Below are 17,567 nucleotides of genomic sequence, written 5' to 3'. Positions count from 1 at the left end.
GCACAAAAAACACATCTGCTTATGATTTTAAAAACAGGCAAATTAATGATATTCAGAAAGACTTCCCTTAATAGACAATCAATATGCATGTACCAATCATATCAAATATTACCATATAATAATCTATGTAAAAAAAAAGATTGAACATTCAGGTTTGGAAACTGTATTAGTATACTAGTATTGTACATTTTTAATATGCTAGTATATTAATTATTAATAACCAGTCAAGATTATTCTCTGCTTAATATACATGACCAGTCAAATGTTTGGACATACTTACCCATGACTTGAATGGGAAAGTGTTTCCGAATAGGAGTCGTCAGTCCATATCTACTGTAACAAGATCATTACCAGGGCAGAGAGTGTTCACAGGCACACCTGTGCAATAATTATGCTGTCTAATCATCATCTTGATATGCCACACCTGTGAGGTAGATGGATTATCTCAGCAAAGGAGAAGTGCTCACTAACACAGATTTAGACAGATTTGTGAACAATATTAAAGAAAAATAGGCCTTTTGTGTACATAGAAAAAGTCAGCTCATGATAAATGGGGGCGAAAACAAAAGTGTTGCATTTTTTAGCTTTGTTCAGTGTAGTTACCTAGTTATGAGCCTCCAATATGGAAAGAATATATATTATTTCCTATATTAGGCATTGTTATTAGATAGGGCCTCTCGATTACCACTCTCAAATGTTTTTTACAAAATATAATACAAAATATTGTTTCTGGCATTGAAAAGAAGGAATAGAATAATATTCATATTGCATTATCAAAAAATATTGAATTGTATTATTTATACACAAGAGATGGTAACAGAGGCCCTAAAATAAATCTAAAGAGAGAGAGAAGAAGAGATATATGATCTTCAAATAGTAGATATTCTCTAATAATAGGGATCAAAGTGAGATGGAATAGTTGCACACAATATGTCAAACGAATACAATAATGTTCTTCAGGCAACAGGATATTATGCTGGAGGCCTGATTGTCGATTTTCTTTTTTCAAAATAAAAGTACCTATGTAAAGACATGCTAAACTTAGGAATAACTGTTATATATATATATATATATATATATATATATATATATATATATATATATATATGCAAGTTTTCAATGCAACCACTTTTAAATTATATATATGCAAATAATATACAAATAATAAACAATGAAAAATATATACATTTATATATACACATACTTATACATACAGTGGGGAGAACAAGTATTTGATACACTGCCGATTTTGCAGGGTTTCCCACTTGCAAAGCATGTAGTAGTCTATAATTTTTACCATAGGTACTTTTCAACTGTGAGTGACGGAATCTAAAACAAAAATGCAGAAAAGCACATTGTATGATTTTTAAGTAATTAATTTGCATTTTATTGCATGACATAAGTCATGCAATAAAACTAACAGGTCGGTGAGAGCCGGAATTTTTGTTTTAGATTCCGTCACTCACAGTTGAAGTGTACCTATAATAGAAATTACAGACCTCTACATGCTTTGTAAGTAGGAAAACCTGCAAAATCGGCAGTGTATCAAATACTTGTTCTCCCCACTGTATATATATATATATATATATATATATATATATATATATATATATATATATATATATATATATATATAAACAATGATAAAGATATATATATCATTGTTTATTACCACATATTCTATACCCCTCAATACAATATACTAAAAGCCTATCATATTGGCATGTAGCAAGGAAAATATACATTATTTGTAGCAAGTTAGAAGGGGGTTTAGCAATACAGTATGGCTTAGTATGGCTTATTATCGATATAATAACAATATAAGGTTAATTCTTGGGAGACTGGTGTCTAAATCTCTGCTGTACTTTCTACAAACCCATCTACCCCAATGGTATATAGTATATTTTTCCAGTTTTTATTGAAATTTAAGTAGTTAAAGTCAAGTGAACAATCTGAAATTGTTCAAAAGGAAACGTGAAACTGCCATAGGTTAAAAATAAAGTTTAGGTGACCAAACATTGAAAAAACAATGTACATTTCAGAGTTACAAAGAAGGCCTTTTCATGGAACAAGTAAAAGGTAATCAATGGAAGTAATGTAAGCCTTTAAAGTTGATGCTAGCAATTCCTACAGGTCTCCCAACTGCTGGTTCCTTACAAACCCTCTGTCTCTATAAAAGCAGTGTTGGATCAGACAGTGTTGCTACACTTTGTTAAGCAATTTTTGGACGGTATTATACTACAGGAAGTAGTACACCTTTCAGCTATAACATTATGACCAACTGCCTAACATTGTGTAGGTCCCCCTTTTGCTGCCAAAACAGCCCTGACCCATCGAGGCATGGACTCAATTAGACCTCTGAAGGTGTGCTGTGGTATCTGGCTCCAAGATGTTAGCAGCAGATCCTGTAAGTCCTGTAAGTTGTGAGGTGGGGCCTCCAAGGATCAGACTTTGTCCAGCACATCCCACAGATCCCACAGATGCTCAATTGGATTGAGAGCTGGGGAATTTAGAGGCCAAGTCAACACTTTGAACTTGTTCTTGTGTTCCTCAAACCATCCCTGAACCATTTTTGCAAAATTGTCCAAAGCATCACACTTCCTCTGCCAGCTTGCCTTCTTCCCATAGTGCATCCTGGTGCCATGTGTTCTCCAGGTAAGTGACATACACGCACCCGGCCATACATGTGATGTAAAAGGAAATGTGAGTCATCAGACCAGGTCACCTTCTTTCATTGCTCCATGGTGCAGTTCTGTTGCTCACATGCCCATTGAAGGAGCTTTCGACAGTGGACAGGGGTCAGCATGGGCACCCTGACTAGTCTGGGCGGCTACGCAGCCCCATACATAACAAACTGCAAAGAATTGTGTGTTCTGACACCTTTCTATCAGTACCAGCATTAACTTTTTCAGCAATTTGTGCTACAGTAGCTCATCCGTTGGATTGGACCACATAGGCCAGCCTTCGCTCCCCACGTGCATCAATGAGCCTTGGCTGCCCATGACCCAGCCGCTGGTTCACCGCTTTTCCTTCCTTGGACCACTTTTAATAGATACTGACCACTGGAGACCGGAAATGTTCTGACCCAGTTGTCTAGCCATCACAATTTGGCCCTTGTCACAGTCACTCAGATCCTTGTGCTTGCCCATTTTTCCTGCTTCTAACACATCAACTTTGAGGACACAATGTTCACTTGTTGCCTAATATATCCCACCAGGTGGCATGATGACCAGTTTTTCAGTGTTATTCACTTCACCAATCAGTGGTCTTATTGTTATGGATGATCAGTGAATATTGATATCATAATGGAAAGAAAAAGGCAACAGACAGACAGACCATTATAACCCTTAAAAATGTAGGTCTTTCCTTTAGAGAAATTGCATGTGTCAGTGAGTACAATTTAGTACACCATCAAAAGGCTTTAGGCAACTGGAGTAAACTCTGATAAGCATAGGTATGTCAGACCCAAAGCCACAACATAATCAGAAGACAAGTTTCTGAGAGTGAACAGCATCAAGCACAGTTTAACGCAAGTCAAAGTAAGTGAGTCTAAGTTTCAATTGTGAAGATAAGACTTCAAGCAGCACATTTGACAAGTCAAGTGGCAGTAAGTATGCCATTGCTAAGATGGCAAAATAAGAAAAAGAGGCTTGCTTGGGCCATGAAGGTCTTATAAACCAATGAATCAAAATTTAACATTGAAATCTTTGGTTCATCACGGACCGCCGTCAAGTAGGTGAAAGGATGATTCCTCGGTATGTGACACCAACTGTCAAACATGGAGGAGACAGCATGATGGTCTGGGGCTCTTTTGCTGGATACAGAGTTGGCAACTTGCACAGTGAACCAAAATGGCTACCACAGCATTTTGCAATTCCAATCAATAATCTCTGGTGAAACCCTCTTTTGGTGAGGGGTTCATACTACAGCAACATAATGATCCAAACCATACCTCCAGGCTATGTCAGAACTACCTTAGAAGAAAAAAATTAGATGGTAGTCATCAAATCATGGAATGGCCAGCACAGTCTCCAGACTTAAACCCCATTGAGCGGGTTTGGGATGAACAGGCCCGAAGGGTGAATGCAAGCAACCTACTGCTGCAAAATATTTGTGGGCATTTCTGCAACAGTGTTGGGAATAACTTTCCGAACAGTAGTTGTCTTCAATTGTAAAAAGAATGCCACAACTGTGTTTGGCTGTTATAACTGATGAGTCAAAAATGTTGAATTTGCCTTTTTGTTTCCAATTAATTTGTTCTATGCTTTCATTTTAGAGTACATTTACACATTAAACTGTGTGAATTTCAATAAAAACTGAAAAAGTTGAGGTGTTCTAAAACTTTTGACCAGTAGTGAAGAAACATAATTTAAAAAGGACATGGACTTCAAAATATTTTATTTATCTGGCAAAGCAGTTTATTTTTTTGGCACATGCCATCGCTTGCTTTGGGATATGTAACAGAGCCCATTTGGCACCCATTAATCTAGGTCGTTTACAGACGTGCCAGTATATTATTGTTTACAGTGTGTATTTGAAGCTGGAATGGAGTTGGTTAAGTGCAGCTGAAAATGTTCTCCTCAGTCCTGCAAGAAATAACACCATCATTATATAGGATGTACAAAGTATTCCTAGACTCAATATTACCTTGGAACTTGGAATATTTTTCCCTACCTTTCAATGGTGTGAACATACCAGTACCAGCATACCACATACCAGTTGATCCTAAAATGAGTTTAGTCTTTAAACAATATTTTATATATTTAATGTCCTGTACAGTATTTTTACATGAGCAATGTTTTGAAATCGGGCTTTTATTCTGAAGGTTTTCTCATTACCATCCAACTGTGAAGTCATCGTTTGAGCTGCTTGCAGAATACACGGATCGAAGTTCGAACAGATGGGAAAGCAGTACGCAACCGCTGCATTTAGAAGGGAAGTGAAGGCGCGAGTGATGTTGAACATGGCCTTTCAGTAAGTGGAATATGTAAGAGAAACGTTTTCCTGCTCGATTTTGTGCCTTGGCTTCGCGATGTTGTCACCTCTGTGCGCTTGTGTTTTGTTTTTTTCCCGGTATTCGGATAAGACATCTCTGGAGAAAAGTGGCACTCTGGCCTGGAATTTAATTTCAGAATTCTCAAACATCAACCAAGTGTTATAAAGATAGCGATGGACAAACACAGCAGAGTGAAGAAAGAAGCCACGTCAAAGGCTGCAAAACGCAAAGAAAATAAAAAGAAACCTGGACGAATTTTTCAAAAGAAATCATTTAAGTCGGTGGGAAGTTTTGTTAATAAAATTATCAAAACTTTGGGCACTTTTACCAACTTTGAAGACGCTGAACGACATGCTGTAGAGGACGACGATGGAGGTTTTCGGGATGGGACACCTTGCACATTCAGTGCTAACTCAGGAAATAACCAGGTCGCTGGGAATCATTCCGTTACTAATAAATCAATAGCACAACCCCGTTGCTCGGTGAAAGAAAGTATTGTATGGTACTACGGTGACAAAATTCCAGGTGTTCTAGGATTGAAAAATCATGGAAACACCTGTTTCATGAACGCCGTGGTCCAGTGTTTAAACAATACTGACCTTCTCGCAGAGTATCTGGGGTTGGGAAGGTACAAATTTGATTTAAATCAAAGGAGAAATTATGGGATCCTTCAAAGTGACGCCATCCTGCATGCCAGAGGTGAAGTCACTGAGCAGTTGGCATCACTTGTTAGGGCACTGTGGACACTGGAATACACCCCGCAACACTCAGTGGAATTTAAGGTAGGCTTAGTATGCTATATTAACCTTAATGAAAGAAGGTAACATATTTTATTGTGTTACTGTTATGCTTGTGTAGCCCACTCACACTTTAAGGACAAGGTTCATGCAAATTATACGAAACCCTAATTGGTCCTCTAAATCTATGTAGATACCAGGTGTCTGTCTTCAGTGCTGAGACAGCGCTTTGTACCATCAGAGACTCAACAAAGTACAGCTGAACCTTGAACATAAACAATGGACCAAATGTGGGCCTACTTTTTGAACAACCTTGAAGTAATCAAAAAACTGATGTGTGACGCACGGCACCATTTAATGACGTGTGTGTTTGTTGGTGAGCAGGTTGTGCGCATTTGTTCACTGCACTTTATTATGCTCTCCTCAACAAAAAAAAACATCTCAAACTATCTGGACGTCCAGCTTCATCCCATTTAAATGCGCTTCTCATCTCTTCTCATCTCGTGGGACTATTTTACAGTGGCAGATCCTGATGGGCTGCATAGTATGTGCAGTAGCAAAAGTTGGCAGAATTTTTATATCAACAGACACTGGGGTTCTTTCAAGCAATCGAATAATTATTGCTCAAAACACATATTTTGCGTGGCTACGATGCAGGACAAAAATACAAATTCTGGCAAGTGGCAAGAATCTGTTTAGCTCACAGCATGACAGCAAGCATTAACAATAAAATATCGATCGTAAAGCTACAATAGTACCTAAACTGTATTGCACTGTACTGTGGTGTAACCTACAGATTAAAACAACGAATTTGCAGTTTGTTGGAAAATATAACTAAATTGATAGCTAGAACAATATGACAACAAAGTGCTACGTTACTGTAGAATTTTGTATAATATTATTGGAAGTTAACGGCTGACGCTATAAACATGGGCGAGCTGGTTTGTTTAGTTAATTAACGTGAGCATAACTCGCTATTTTTGATTGACTTTGCTGGGTTTTAATTAAGGTTAGCATAGCTCGTTATTTTTGATTGACTTTGCTGGGTTTTAATTAAGGTTAGCATAGCTCGTTATTTTTGATTGACTTTGCTAATGTCCACATTGCGATCTGTCAAGTACCCTGGGCCCCTTTGGTTTCATCAATCAAATTTATTTATAAAGCCCTTTTTACCACAGCAGTTGTCACAAAGTGCTTTACAGAGACACCCGGCCTTAAACCCCAAGGAGCAAACAACAGTAGTGATGAATTTCAGTGGCTAGGAAAAACTCCCTAAGGTCGAATTTTTGGAAGAAACCTAGAGAGGACCCAGGCTCAGAGGGGTGACCACTCCTCTTCTGGCTGTGCCGGGTGAGATATTAAGAGTCCAATTGGAATAATAAATACATTTCTCTGGGCTAAATCCAGAGTTTATTTGATTTTAGACCAGGTCAGAAGTATGACCAGGTGGGACAAGGACAGGGACAGCAACGGGCCCCCCAAACCAGGTAATCTGCAGGTGTGGACCAGGACCTCATCTCCTTCTAAAATTTAAAACTGGAGGAAACTGAGAAAAGTTAGTAGTACATCCCTCATATCCCCCAGCACAATAATATAGCAGCGTAACACCTTGGAACTGAGACGGGGGGGGGGGGGGTTTCATGTCCCCTAACTGACAGCTCAATATTTGAACTTGATAGTCACAACTTTTTCTTTGTGCCCATGTCTAACAAAAAGTTTCACTTTTGATTCATATGACCATTAAATGTAGTTTCAGAACTCTTAAGATCACCCATCTGCTTGAGATAAGCATTCAAGCTAGTTTTAGTGAGCAATGTTTTCCACCTGGCTAAGTCTGCCATTAATCAAATTCTGCAGGCCCCTGTTAAGAGAAAGGCATGGAGATTTGTGAATGTTGTTCTTAGCTTCTTTGTTACTTCCTGGAAGATTTTACTGCTGACTCAGAGATACATGCAGAACTGCTTCTCCTGGGCATTTGCTAGTAGAAAGGGACTACTGTCCAAAACATCCCTATCTGAATATATATGACTCAACAGCTTGATTTTGGCATTACATGGAAGTACAAACTCACGGCTTCAAAATAGGTTACCATACATAGCAATTGGATGAACAGTAGGAAAGCAATGATGTTTTAAATATGAACAGTGCATTCACTTAACTTTTTCCACTTTCTGTGACATTAAAACCATAATCTAAAATGGATTGAACTGATTTTATTTATTTATTCCTCAACAGTCTACACACAATATCCCTTAGTGACATATCCAAAATATGCTAAGCTTGTTGATTCCCACACAGAAAAGTAATATGGCAATATAATTATGTAACTTATATGTCTTATATGAGCATATATGTTGTAAACCTATTTGGTTTGATCAACACACATAAATATATGTACATATTTGTCAAAATACACAAGAATTGGCCATTTTTATATATACAGTGGGGAGAAGAAGTATTTCATACACTGCCGATTTTGCAGGTTTTCATACTTTCAAAGCATTTAGAGGTCTGTAATTTGTATCATAGGTACACTTCAACTGTGAGAGACGGAATCTAAAACAAAAATCCTGAAAATCACATTGTATGATTTTTAAATAATACATTTGCATTTTGTTGCATTACATAAGTATTTGATCACCTACCAACCAGTAAGAATTCCGTCTCTCACAGACCTGTTAGTTTTTCTTTAAGAAGCCCTCCTGTCCTCCACTCATTACCTATATTAACTGCACCTGTTTGAACACGTTACCTGTATAAAATACACCTGTCCACACAATCAAACAGACTCCAACCTCTCCACAATGGCCAAGACCAGAGAGCTGTGTAAGGACATCAGGGATAAAATTGTAGACTTGCACAAGGCTGGGATGGGCTATAGGACAATTGGCAAGATCTCATCTCGTGGGGCATCAATGATCATGAGGAAGGTGAGGGTTCAGCCCAGAACTACACGGCAGGACCTGGTCAATGACTTAAAGAGAGCTGGGACCACAGTCTCAAAGAAAACCATTAGTAACACACTACGCCATCATGGATTAAAATCCTGCAGCACACACAAGGTCCCCCTGCTCAAGCCAGCGCATGTCCAGGCCCGTCTGATGTTTGCCAATGACCATCTGGATGATCCAGAGAAGGAATGGGAGAAGGTCATGTGGTCTGATGAGACAAAAATAGATATTTTTGGTCTAAACTCCACTCGCCTTGTTAGGAGGAAGAAGAAGGATGAGTTTTTTTCTGGATTTATTTTATTCCTTCACTCACAGTTGAAGAGTACCTATGATAAAAAATTACAGACTTCTACATGCTTTGTAAGTAGGAAAACCTGCAAAATCTGCAGTGTATCAAATACTTGTTCTCCCCACTGTATATGTCCTTAGATATTACAATGCATGTTGACATATCTGTTAGAGAAGTCGTTCCTGGAAGTGCACAAAAGCAAGGGGCTCACACAGGATTGCAAAATGCACTGATTTTTTTTGAGGCTCTAACACCTTATTTACCTTATTTCAATTGACAACTGATCTACAGCGGATAGTAAAAGTCTACACACCCCTGTTAAAATGCCAGGTTTTTGTGATGTAAAACAATGAGACAAAGATAAATCATGTCAGAAACTTTTCCACTTTTAATGTGACCTATAATGTGAACAATCCAATTGAAAAACAAACTGAAATGTTCGGGTGGAAAAAATGAAAAATAAAAACCTTACAAAATAATGATAAATAATGTATATTTATGTATATTTACTATGTCCGTACTTATGTCTGTAACAGCATTAAACAGGAAGCATTCTTTGATCATCACTGTATACATGGCAACAATAAATGTATTCACGCTGCAGTGATCTGTGGGCGGCTGGTATCTACCCGGTATATGGGTCAGTCCACTTTTACCCTGGAATGTGATTGCTGTTCATTTAGATTTGTACCTGTTTGCATTATAAAAAATCTAGTCTATTGTATGGTCAGGGTAAGCTAATTGTTTCTTTTTGATAGTCTAAAGTTACTTCAAGTGCTTTTGTCTCAAAGCTCAAAGACAATGAGTCTAGCTTACAGATGAGAAAAAAAACAAAAAGTTCTTGTCCAGCTTGTGATTGTTGCATTATTTAAAAGGCTGATGTAGTTTGGTTTCTTAATTCAAATGTGCAATATGGTTAAAATGAGAAGTCACTTACATTGGATTAATAATTTAATAATTTGCGATATTATGCTTTTACCTTGCCCAAACTGGTCATGCGCTAACAAGTATATAAGTATATTAATTTGAGGACAGGTTGAAACATGCATGAAGCTTTCATGGACATTTTCATAACTACCTATTACTAGCAAATTTGACAATTCTTGTTGTAGAATGAATTGAAGTGTATCAACAAATGTACACTGAAATTGTGTCCTGAAATGTGTCGTAAGTCTTAAAAAGGCCTGTGAATTACCATTGCTGCGTGTCCTAAGGGCTCAAACAGAGGACTAACAACTGTCTAAAGGTGTCTCCAAGCAGCTATGTCCCACTTCATAGTTATCTCAGAGTACCATTCTTATCTGTCGCAAACGTTCCTATTGGTCATACCACACATGCCTGTGCTGACTAAAAGGATTTATACGGTAGGAAACATGAACAAGCATTAGCCAAAAAGGTTGATAAGGGTTTTAATCTCATCCCATGAAAGCATTTAACAAACAAAATGTTAAAATAACAATAAATATAATTTTTGATATTATATAATATACAGTTAGGTCCAGAAATAATTGTATACTGACACAAGTTTTGTTATTTTGTCTGTTCACCAAAATATATTCAAGTTACAGTTAAATAATAAATATGGACTTAAAGTGCAGGCTCTTAGCTTTAATTTATTTGAGGGTATTCACATTCAAATTGGAGGAACTCCAATTATCCAAGTGTACCATAATGGGAAGACTTTATGAGAGCAAATACAGAGGGTTCATTACAAGGTGCATACCATTCATAAGCCTCAAGAATAGAAAGGCCAGATTAGACTTTGCCAAAAAACATCTAAAAAAGCCAGCCCAGTTCTGGAACAGCATTCTTTGGACAGATGAAACTAAGATCAACCTGTACTTTAATGATGGGAAGAAAATAGTATGGAGAAGGCTTGGAACGGCTCATGATCCAAAGCATACGACATCTGTAAAACACGGTGGAGGCAGTGTGATGGCATGGCCATGCATGGCTTCCAATGGCACTGGGTGTCTAGTGTTTATTGATGATGTGACAGAAGACAGAAGCAACCGAAGTGTATAGGGATATATTGTCATCTCAGATTCTGACAGACCCATCCTCTATGGAATTATCTTTTAATATCCAATCATGTTACTGACCTTTTGCCAATTGACTTTATTAATTGTGTGATATTCCATCAGGTTCAGTTTCTTAGCATTACACAACCTTTCCAGTCTTTTGTTGCCTCTGTCACAACTTTTCTGAAACATGTTGCTGGCATCAAATTCAAAGTGGGCATATATTTTTCAAGAAACAATAAAATGTCTCAGTTTCAACATTTAACATGTTGTCTTTGTGCTATTTCCCACTGAATATAGGGTTTAAATAATTTGCAAATCACAGCATTGTGATGTATTTTTTTTGAAAGTGACAACATTTTTGGAAACAGGGTTGTAGTTGATCCCACACTAAATGAGAAAGGTTTCCACCTTTAGACTGGGTACACCCCCCCCCCCCCATTATTACATAAATAGACAAATCCCAAGGGTAAACAAGAAGTTGGTAAAAGTACACGAACAGAAGCACATTATAGAAATTAACTAGGAAAAAGGCATAAATGTAAATATTGTATTGAGGTTTTAGGAATATTCTGCCCTGTCATACCTTAACTGTTATAGTCCTTTGATAAGAGGACTTCATTCTAGTTTCTCTGGTATGAGAAGGCTGTTTTAAAGGCTATCTGATCTGGCCTGGGGTATTTTATGAAAGCCTCCTGGTGGATTACACATTTTAAATAGAGGGGCCAAAGAAGGGTTGATGGAAAGAAACGGAAACTTAAACATCTAATCAACATCAAGTGTGTTGGTTTTGATTACATGGGAGAGGTTTAGGACATGAGTCAGGGAAGGTGGGGAGAGATGGAATGAAAGGCCTCTTGAACAAGACATTTGTTCTTCATCTCTACTGATCAGATGGGCTATTTGGTCATTATTTTCGACCAACTCTGATTAGTAATGTAGTGACATGTTTGTGTGATGACTAATCACTGTGGAAAAGACTCAGGCTTCTTAGTGTTTGTCAATATTTGGGATATCCAAGCTGTCTCTTTAATTATTAACCGATGTCACACACCTATTGATTCCTGACTTTAAATTAAATGACTCAGTGAATTCCCATGGAGACGCTTGTTCTGTACATTTTTACATTAACATTTTCGTAATTTAGCAGATGCTAATGAGCTGATGAGTGATTGAACAGTTTATGGGAAGTTCCATTAAGTGAGATCCTTTTGAAATTGAAAGTAGAAATTGGCAATTTGAAAACAATAATGTGTTATTGAATGGACAGATCCATATTTTCTCTGACCTTTTGAGGAAAAACGATCTCTGTCGCTAAAGATACTGTGCATGTGCACATCTTATGTAGTTAGCTATTGCTGTTGCTGCTTCTTCCTTTGTTCTCCTTAGACCCAGCACCAAGCATTCTACAACCCTGTTTCTAAAAAAAGTTGTCCCTCTGTGTAAAATGTAAATAAAAACAGAATGCAATGATGTGCAAATCATTTACCCCCTATATTCAGTATAAAAAAGTACAAGATATAAAATGTTGAAACTGAGACATTTTATTGTTTTTTTTAAAGATATATGCCCACTTTGAATTTGATGCCAGCAACACATTTCAGAGAGGTTGTGACAGAAGCGACATAAGACTGGAAAAGTTGTGTAATGCTAAGAAACTGAACCTGATGGAATATCACACAAAGTCAGTTACATTATTGGGTATTAAAAGATCATTCCAGAGAGGATGGGTCTGTCAGAATTGAGGATCGGGGGGGTTTCACCACTCTGTGAAACACTGCTCAGGCAAATAGTGCAATAATTTATGAATAACGTTTCTCAACGTAAAATTGCAAAGAATCTGGGGATCTCATCATCTACGGCACATAATAACAATTCAAGAATCATTCTGTACGATGTACTGAAGAGGCCTATAGAGGGCTGGAGGGATTGGTTGAAACACTGTAGGTGCATTGCTCTACAGGAAGTATTCCTACAGCTGAGGTTCCTGAGGATGGGATCGTTTGTGTACCCACAGGTGGAGCAATGGACACCTCTGTGAGCCAGTCAGTATCACACTGTGAGGTCTGTTTTTATCTAAGCCAGAATGGCTGTGAACAGACATGGCTTAAAGTTTTTCCACCTGCTCCCCATGCATCTCAAATCCTAACAAGCTGTTCAATTTGAAACTCAATAATCCTAGTGGGGTTTTTGTTTTTCATTCTTCTACAACTAACAGAAGGTCATTCTGGCATTTAGGCATGTACAGCTCTCTTAATTTTAACCCTTCTGTTCCTCACTCAAAACCTTCCTTTTCAACCTTTTTGGGAAGGAAAGAATAAGGTGCAGTGGTCTCTTAATTTTTTCCAGATTTAATAATTTCATTACAACAGTCAGTAAAATAAAATGACCTGTCCATTGAAGATGCACAAGATTTACTCCTTCACTAACCCGGCGCCCTTTTCCCTCTAGACTATTGTATCCAGGTATGGATCCCAATTCAGAGGAAACTCCCAACATGATGCCCTTGAGTTCTTACTGTGGCTTCTGGATCGAGTTCATGAGGATGTCAACTTGACGTCCTGCAGAAACAACAAGACCAAAGCTCCTGAAAAAGTAAGAGTATGTTTCCATTTTCTTTCCAGTGTGATGCAGTTACATTGAAATAGGCATGTCACTACAGTGCAATTCACAATCCGCTCACTAGAAGAATAAATACAATATTTATTACTGTGCAGTAAATGAATACTCACTTTCGTATACTTGTATATTTTCATATACCTTCAGCAAAACCTTGATTTTAGAACTGGCTGTTGTTGTTTTTTACTTTGATCTTTAATTGCTTTTCAGCTCTGAAATACAATTTAGTCTTTTCAATTCACTTTCTGGTCATAGACTTTGAAGCACTGCTCCCAAATGCCTTGTATTATTAGTTCATATGCTATCATCTGGAAATACAGCATTGATCCATGTCAATTCTGAACGGATGCATTCACCCCCGCTTTTCCACCTGAAATATAAATGATTTTTGAGTCAGATGGCCTCCCTGACGAGTGCCCTTCTCGCCCAGATACATTTTGGAGGGAGTTTTGTTCTAGACAGTTTCACAGTTTTCAGATTACTGATATTAAAGTGCTTTTGAAGAACCTTATTCTGAAACCCATTGTGGGACCTCACAGACACACTTGAATTTAACCTGAAATTATTTCAAACACCTTAATTGTGCACAGGACTTCATTCAACATTACGTGATTTCTAAAGACAATTGGATGCACCATTGCTCATTCAGATGTGTTAATGCAAAAGGGGTGAATACTTATGCTATCAGTGATTTTCTGTATTATATTTGAAATTAATTTAGGACAGTTTGCAGATTTAGATTTTCAGTTTGACCTTATAGATTATTTTGTGTTGATCAGTGGCAAAAACTACTGATTAAATCACTTTGGAACAATAAAATATGGAAAAAGGATGAATAACTTGACAGCCACTGTATTTTCCTTTCATCTCGTCTGTAACTTACCTGATTTGCTGAAAAGGTTTATTTACCAGTTTGGAAAACAATTGCATCCCGCAAATTGCATTTCCTGTGTTTGAGGAAGGAAACTGCATTGTGCTGTTATGAGCCATTGTAGTTGGTCTGTCTGTTAGTGAATATACCCTGTGCTGTAGCAGTCTAGCTTATGCCTCTTGTGAAACTGGTGCTGTCAAAGCAGGCATGAAAATGTTCTCCATAAATATGTGGATTAAATTCTGGGTAAGTTGCTGTTTGTTGCTTTCTCTCTGCAAGTCTCCTCCTGAAGGTAGGCCCGTGGGCCCAGCGGTGCCTGTACCCCCCTGGATAGGCCTTTGATCTGTTCTACTGTGCCCATTAGCAGGGAGTTTAATGTATTATTAAAAACACATTTCTGCTTTTGAAATCTATTTTGCAGTGTGATTAGGGTGATAACCAATGGAATGAATCACATTTGCTGTTGGTGAGTCATCGCAAATAAATCTAAACGATACCACTGTCCTTGCTCCCACATTACCTAAATGATTTGTTCTGCTTTTATTGCTATTCTGATGAAGGGAATTTTCAGTCGTAGACTCCCCAAAAATATATATCCCTGTATTTTGGAGTCAACATTTCTTCACCAAATTGGTATGTGAAGACACAGAACCATTAAAGTTGAGCCTAACTGTGCAAAAGTTTGCTATCTATGTTCTGGACCAGCACAGCTTACTTAACAAAACTATTATGAAGTTGGCCAGAGTGAGAACATAGGCTTGGTCATCAGTCCTTCTTGTTTTTTGTGATTTCTGCAGACACAAATGTGAAATTTTTAAATATATATTTTTAATAATTATGCAATACATTTTGCAGTGTTTTTAAAAATGGTAATTTGAACTCAAAACATTAAGAATATATTGTAATAAAATGGTCAGTTGTTGGATGGTGATGGAGGAGGATGGACTCATACAAAGACCCAAATCAGAAATGCCTGGGAGATGGTGGTTTTCTACAGTTATGCCTTGTTGGTGATCGCTGTGATGTCATCCTCCCACCTGAGACTATGATGTCATCCTCCCACCTGAGACTGTGATATCATCCTCCCATTGAGTATGTTCTTTTCTTCTTAGGTAGTTCTGACATAGTCTGGAGGTATGCTGTGGCAGCTGTTTTGGTTCAGGGTGCCACTCACTTGTGCAAGTCGCTTACTCAAGCATGGCTCAAGCATACGAGCCCCAGAGCTTTACACTTCCTCCTCCGCGTTTGAGGAACCATGTTTTTGCCTACTCGACGGTTCATCACATAGGGTTTTTGTATGCCGAAGATTTCATTTTGATTCAGTGGTCTATAAGATCTTCTTCCAGTCTTCTTTAGTCCACTGACGGTGTTTCATTGGCCAGACAAGCCTCTTTCTTATTTTGCCATCTTAGCAATTGCTTTCTTATTGCCACTCGACCTGTCAAACGGGCAGCTCAAAGTCTACTCTTCACAGTTGAAACTGAGGCTTGCTTACTTCAATCTGTGCTAAGCTGTGCTTGAAGCTGTTGTCCTGAGAGCTGCCTATCAGGAAAGCTGTTTACTCTCAGGAGCTTGTTTTCTGATTCTGTTGTGGCTTTGGGTCTGCCAGACCTCTTCCTGTCAGAGTTTCCTTCAGTTGGCTTTGTTTTGGAATTGTCATGACTATGAATTAGGCATTGTTCTAGCTAACGGTGTAAAAAAAAAAAGGTTTTACTCTTTAGTTCAAAAGAATATTGCCTAACTCAGTAAAATGAATTACTGATATTTCTATATATATATAAAATCACACAAAATATACTATAATCTCATGGACACTTAGCCCTCCCAGTTCCTGCAATACCTTTGTTTATTGACCATTTATCACTCAGGAAACAATGCTGGTGTGAAGCTCTCTTTCTCGTTCATGAATGCTCCCTTTTGTAAGCTGTAAGAAGAAAGAGACGCTTGTTGAGAGCTGCAAGTGGAGAGGGAGGTGAAACATTGTGGCTGTGTGGGGAAGCCTTAACAGTTAGTGACAGACTAACAGATAGGCAAACCTCCATCCATGGATAGCAGTGTCAGTTAGTACAGTCCAGGAATTGTTGTCATGTTTGGTATGTCAGTTATTGTTGTCTTATTTACAAAGTAGGAGCCGTGTGGCAATAATAAAGGCTGTGGCTCCCAGGGATCACTCAGCCCTCCCACAGAGTTGGGATATGAAAGGAGGGCTATGGGTGTAAGGCAGTCTGTGCTTTCACCACAAAAGCACAAGCGGTGGGATATTCTCTAGATGGAATTTACTGTATTTGTGCTGTATTTGTGTAAGAGAAGCAGATGGGAGGGGTGTGAATGGGACATGGAAGAGAATGCTCAATTGTACTTGCAATGTCAGAAAAAGATAAAGCACTGATGGCTGTTGCAGCTATCCAGGTTACCAAAGTCAGAATCCGTTCTTCTCTTCCCTGCTTTCTCATGAAGATGTGGACCAGCTCTCACCTAGTGCTTTTTTGGGCAGGGTTTGAGGGGTTGGAGCATGACACTGGTTAGAAGACAGTGGATGTTGTGTTGGTCTTCAGTAGGTGTTAAATTGGGCAGCAGCCCGTCCGGCAGATACAGTTGTGCTCAAAAGTTTGCATACCCTTGGAGAAATGGTTATATGTGTACCGGTGTGTTGGTATAGCATCTCGACATTAGATAATTTTTTCACACGTTAACATCACACCAAGATTGAATATTTTGTTTCTTATTAAGTTTACCTCCACCACAAATAATATCTATGAAATGTATGACTTTTGCCACAGGCCGTTTTAACAGCTTATTAGCCAGTAATAGGCTTGCTAGTATCTAACTTACTACTTGAACTTAACACAGTCAAAGCTATTTCATGGCACAAAGGTGTTCATTTTTCTTTCATTTGTGAATTACATTGATACACTATCAATATAGGTCACGATAACTGACTTTTTCATCAAGTGAAAAGACGAGAGAATTGTGGAAACCCTTTCTCTTTTACTGCCCAATGGGTTTTTATCTAGCCTATATTAACCCAAAAATCATGCACGGATGCGTACTTTGAAAATCCACCAGAAATAGTCACAATATAA

At 38.1% G+C, this 17,567-nt stretch overlaps 1 protein-coding gene across 5 annotated transcripts in view; it reads left to right on the top strand.

Annotated features, from left to right (window-relative positions):
- Window positions 1-4,895: 4,895 nt before the first annotated feature.
- usp43b (ubiquitin specific peptidase 43b) overlaps window positions 4,896-17,567 on the top strand; it is a 78,031-nt gene continuing 65,359 nt past the window's right edge. For 2 of the 5 annotated variants that reach the window (XM_010874505.5, XM_020051008.3), the window contains exons 1-2: window positions 4,896-5,778; window positions 13,446-13,595. In XM_010874505.5, the coding sequence (XP_010872807.4) occupies window positions 5,170-5,778; window positions 13,446-13,595 (759 nt within the window). In that variant the 5' untranslated portion in view covers window positions 4,896-5,169. The remainder of the gene's footprint in view (window positions 5,779-13,445; window positions 13,596-17,567) is intronic. The other 3 variants (XM_013135833.4, XM_020051010.3, XM_034295265.1) reach the window with 3 other exon arrangements.

Source organism: Esox lucius, chromosome 11 (assembly GCF_011004845.1).
Source record: "Esox lucius isolate fEsoLuc1 chromosome 11, fEsoLuc1.pri, whole genome shotgun sequence".
NCBI classification, from domain to species: Eukaryota; Metazoa; Chordata; class Actinopteri; order Esociformes; family Esocidae; genus Esox; species Esox lucius.
Note: the sequence above shows the minus strand (reverse complement) of the source record. Positions and strands in the feature narration are given on the sequence as shown.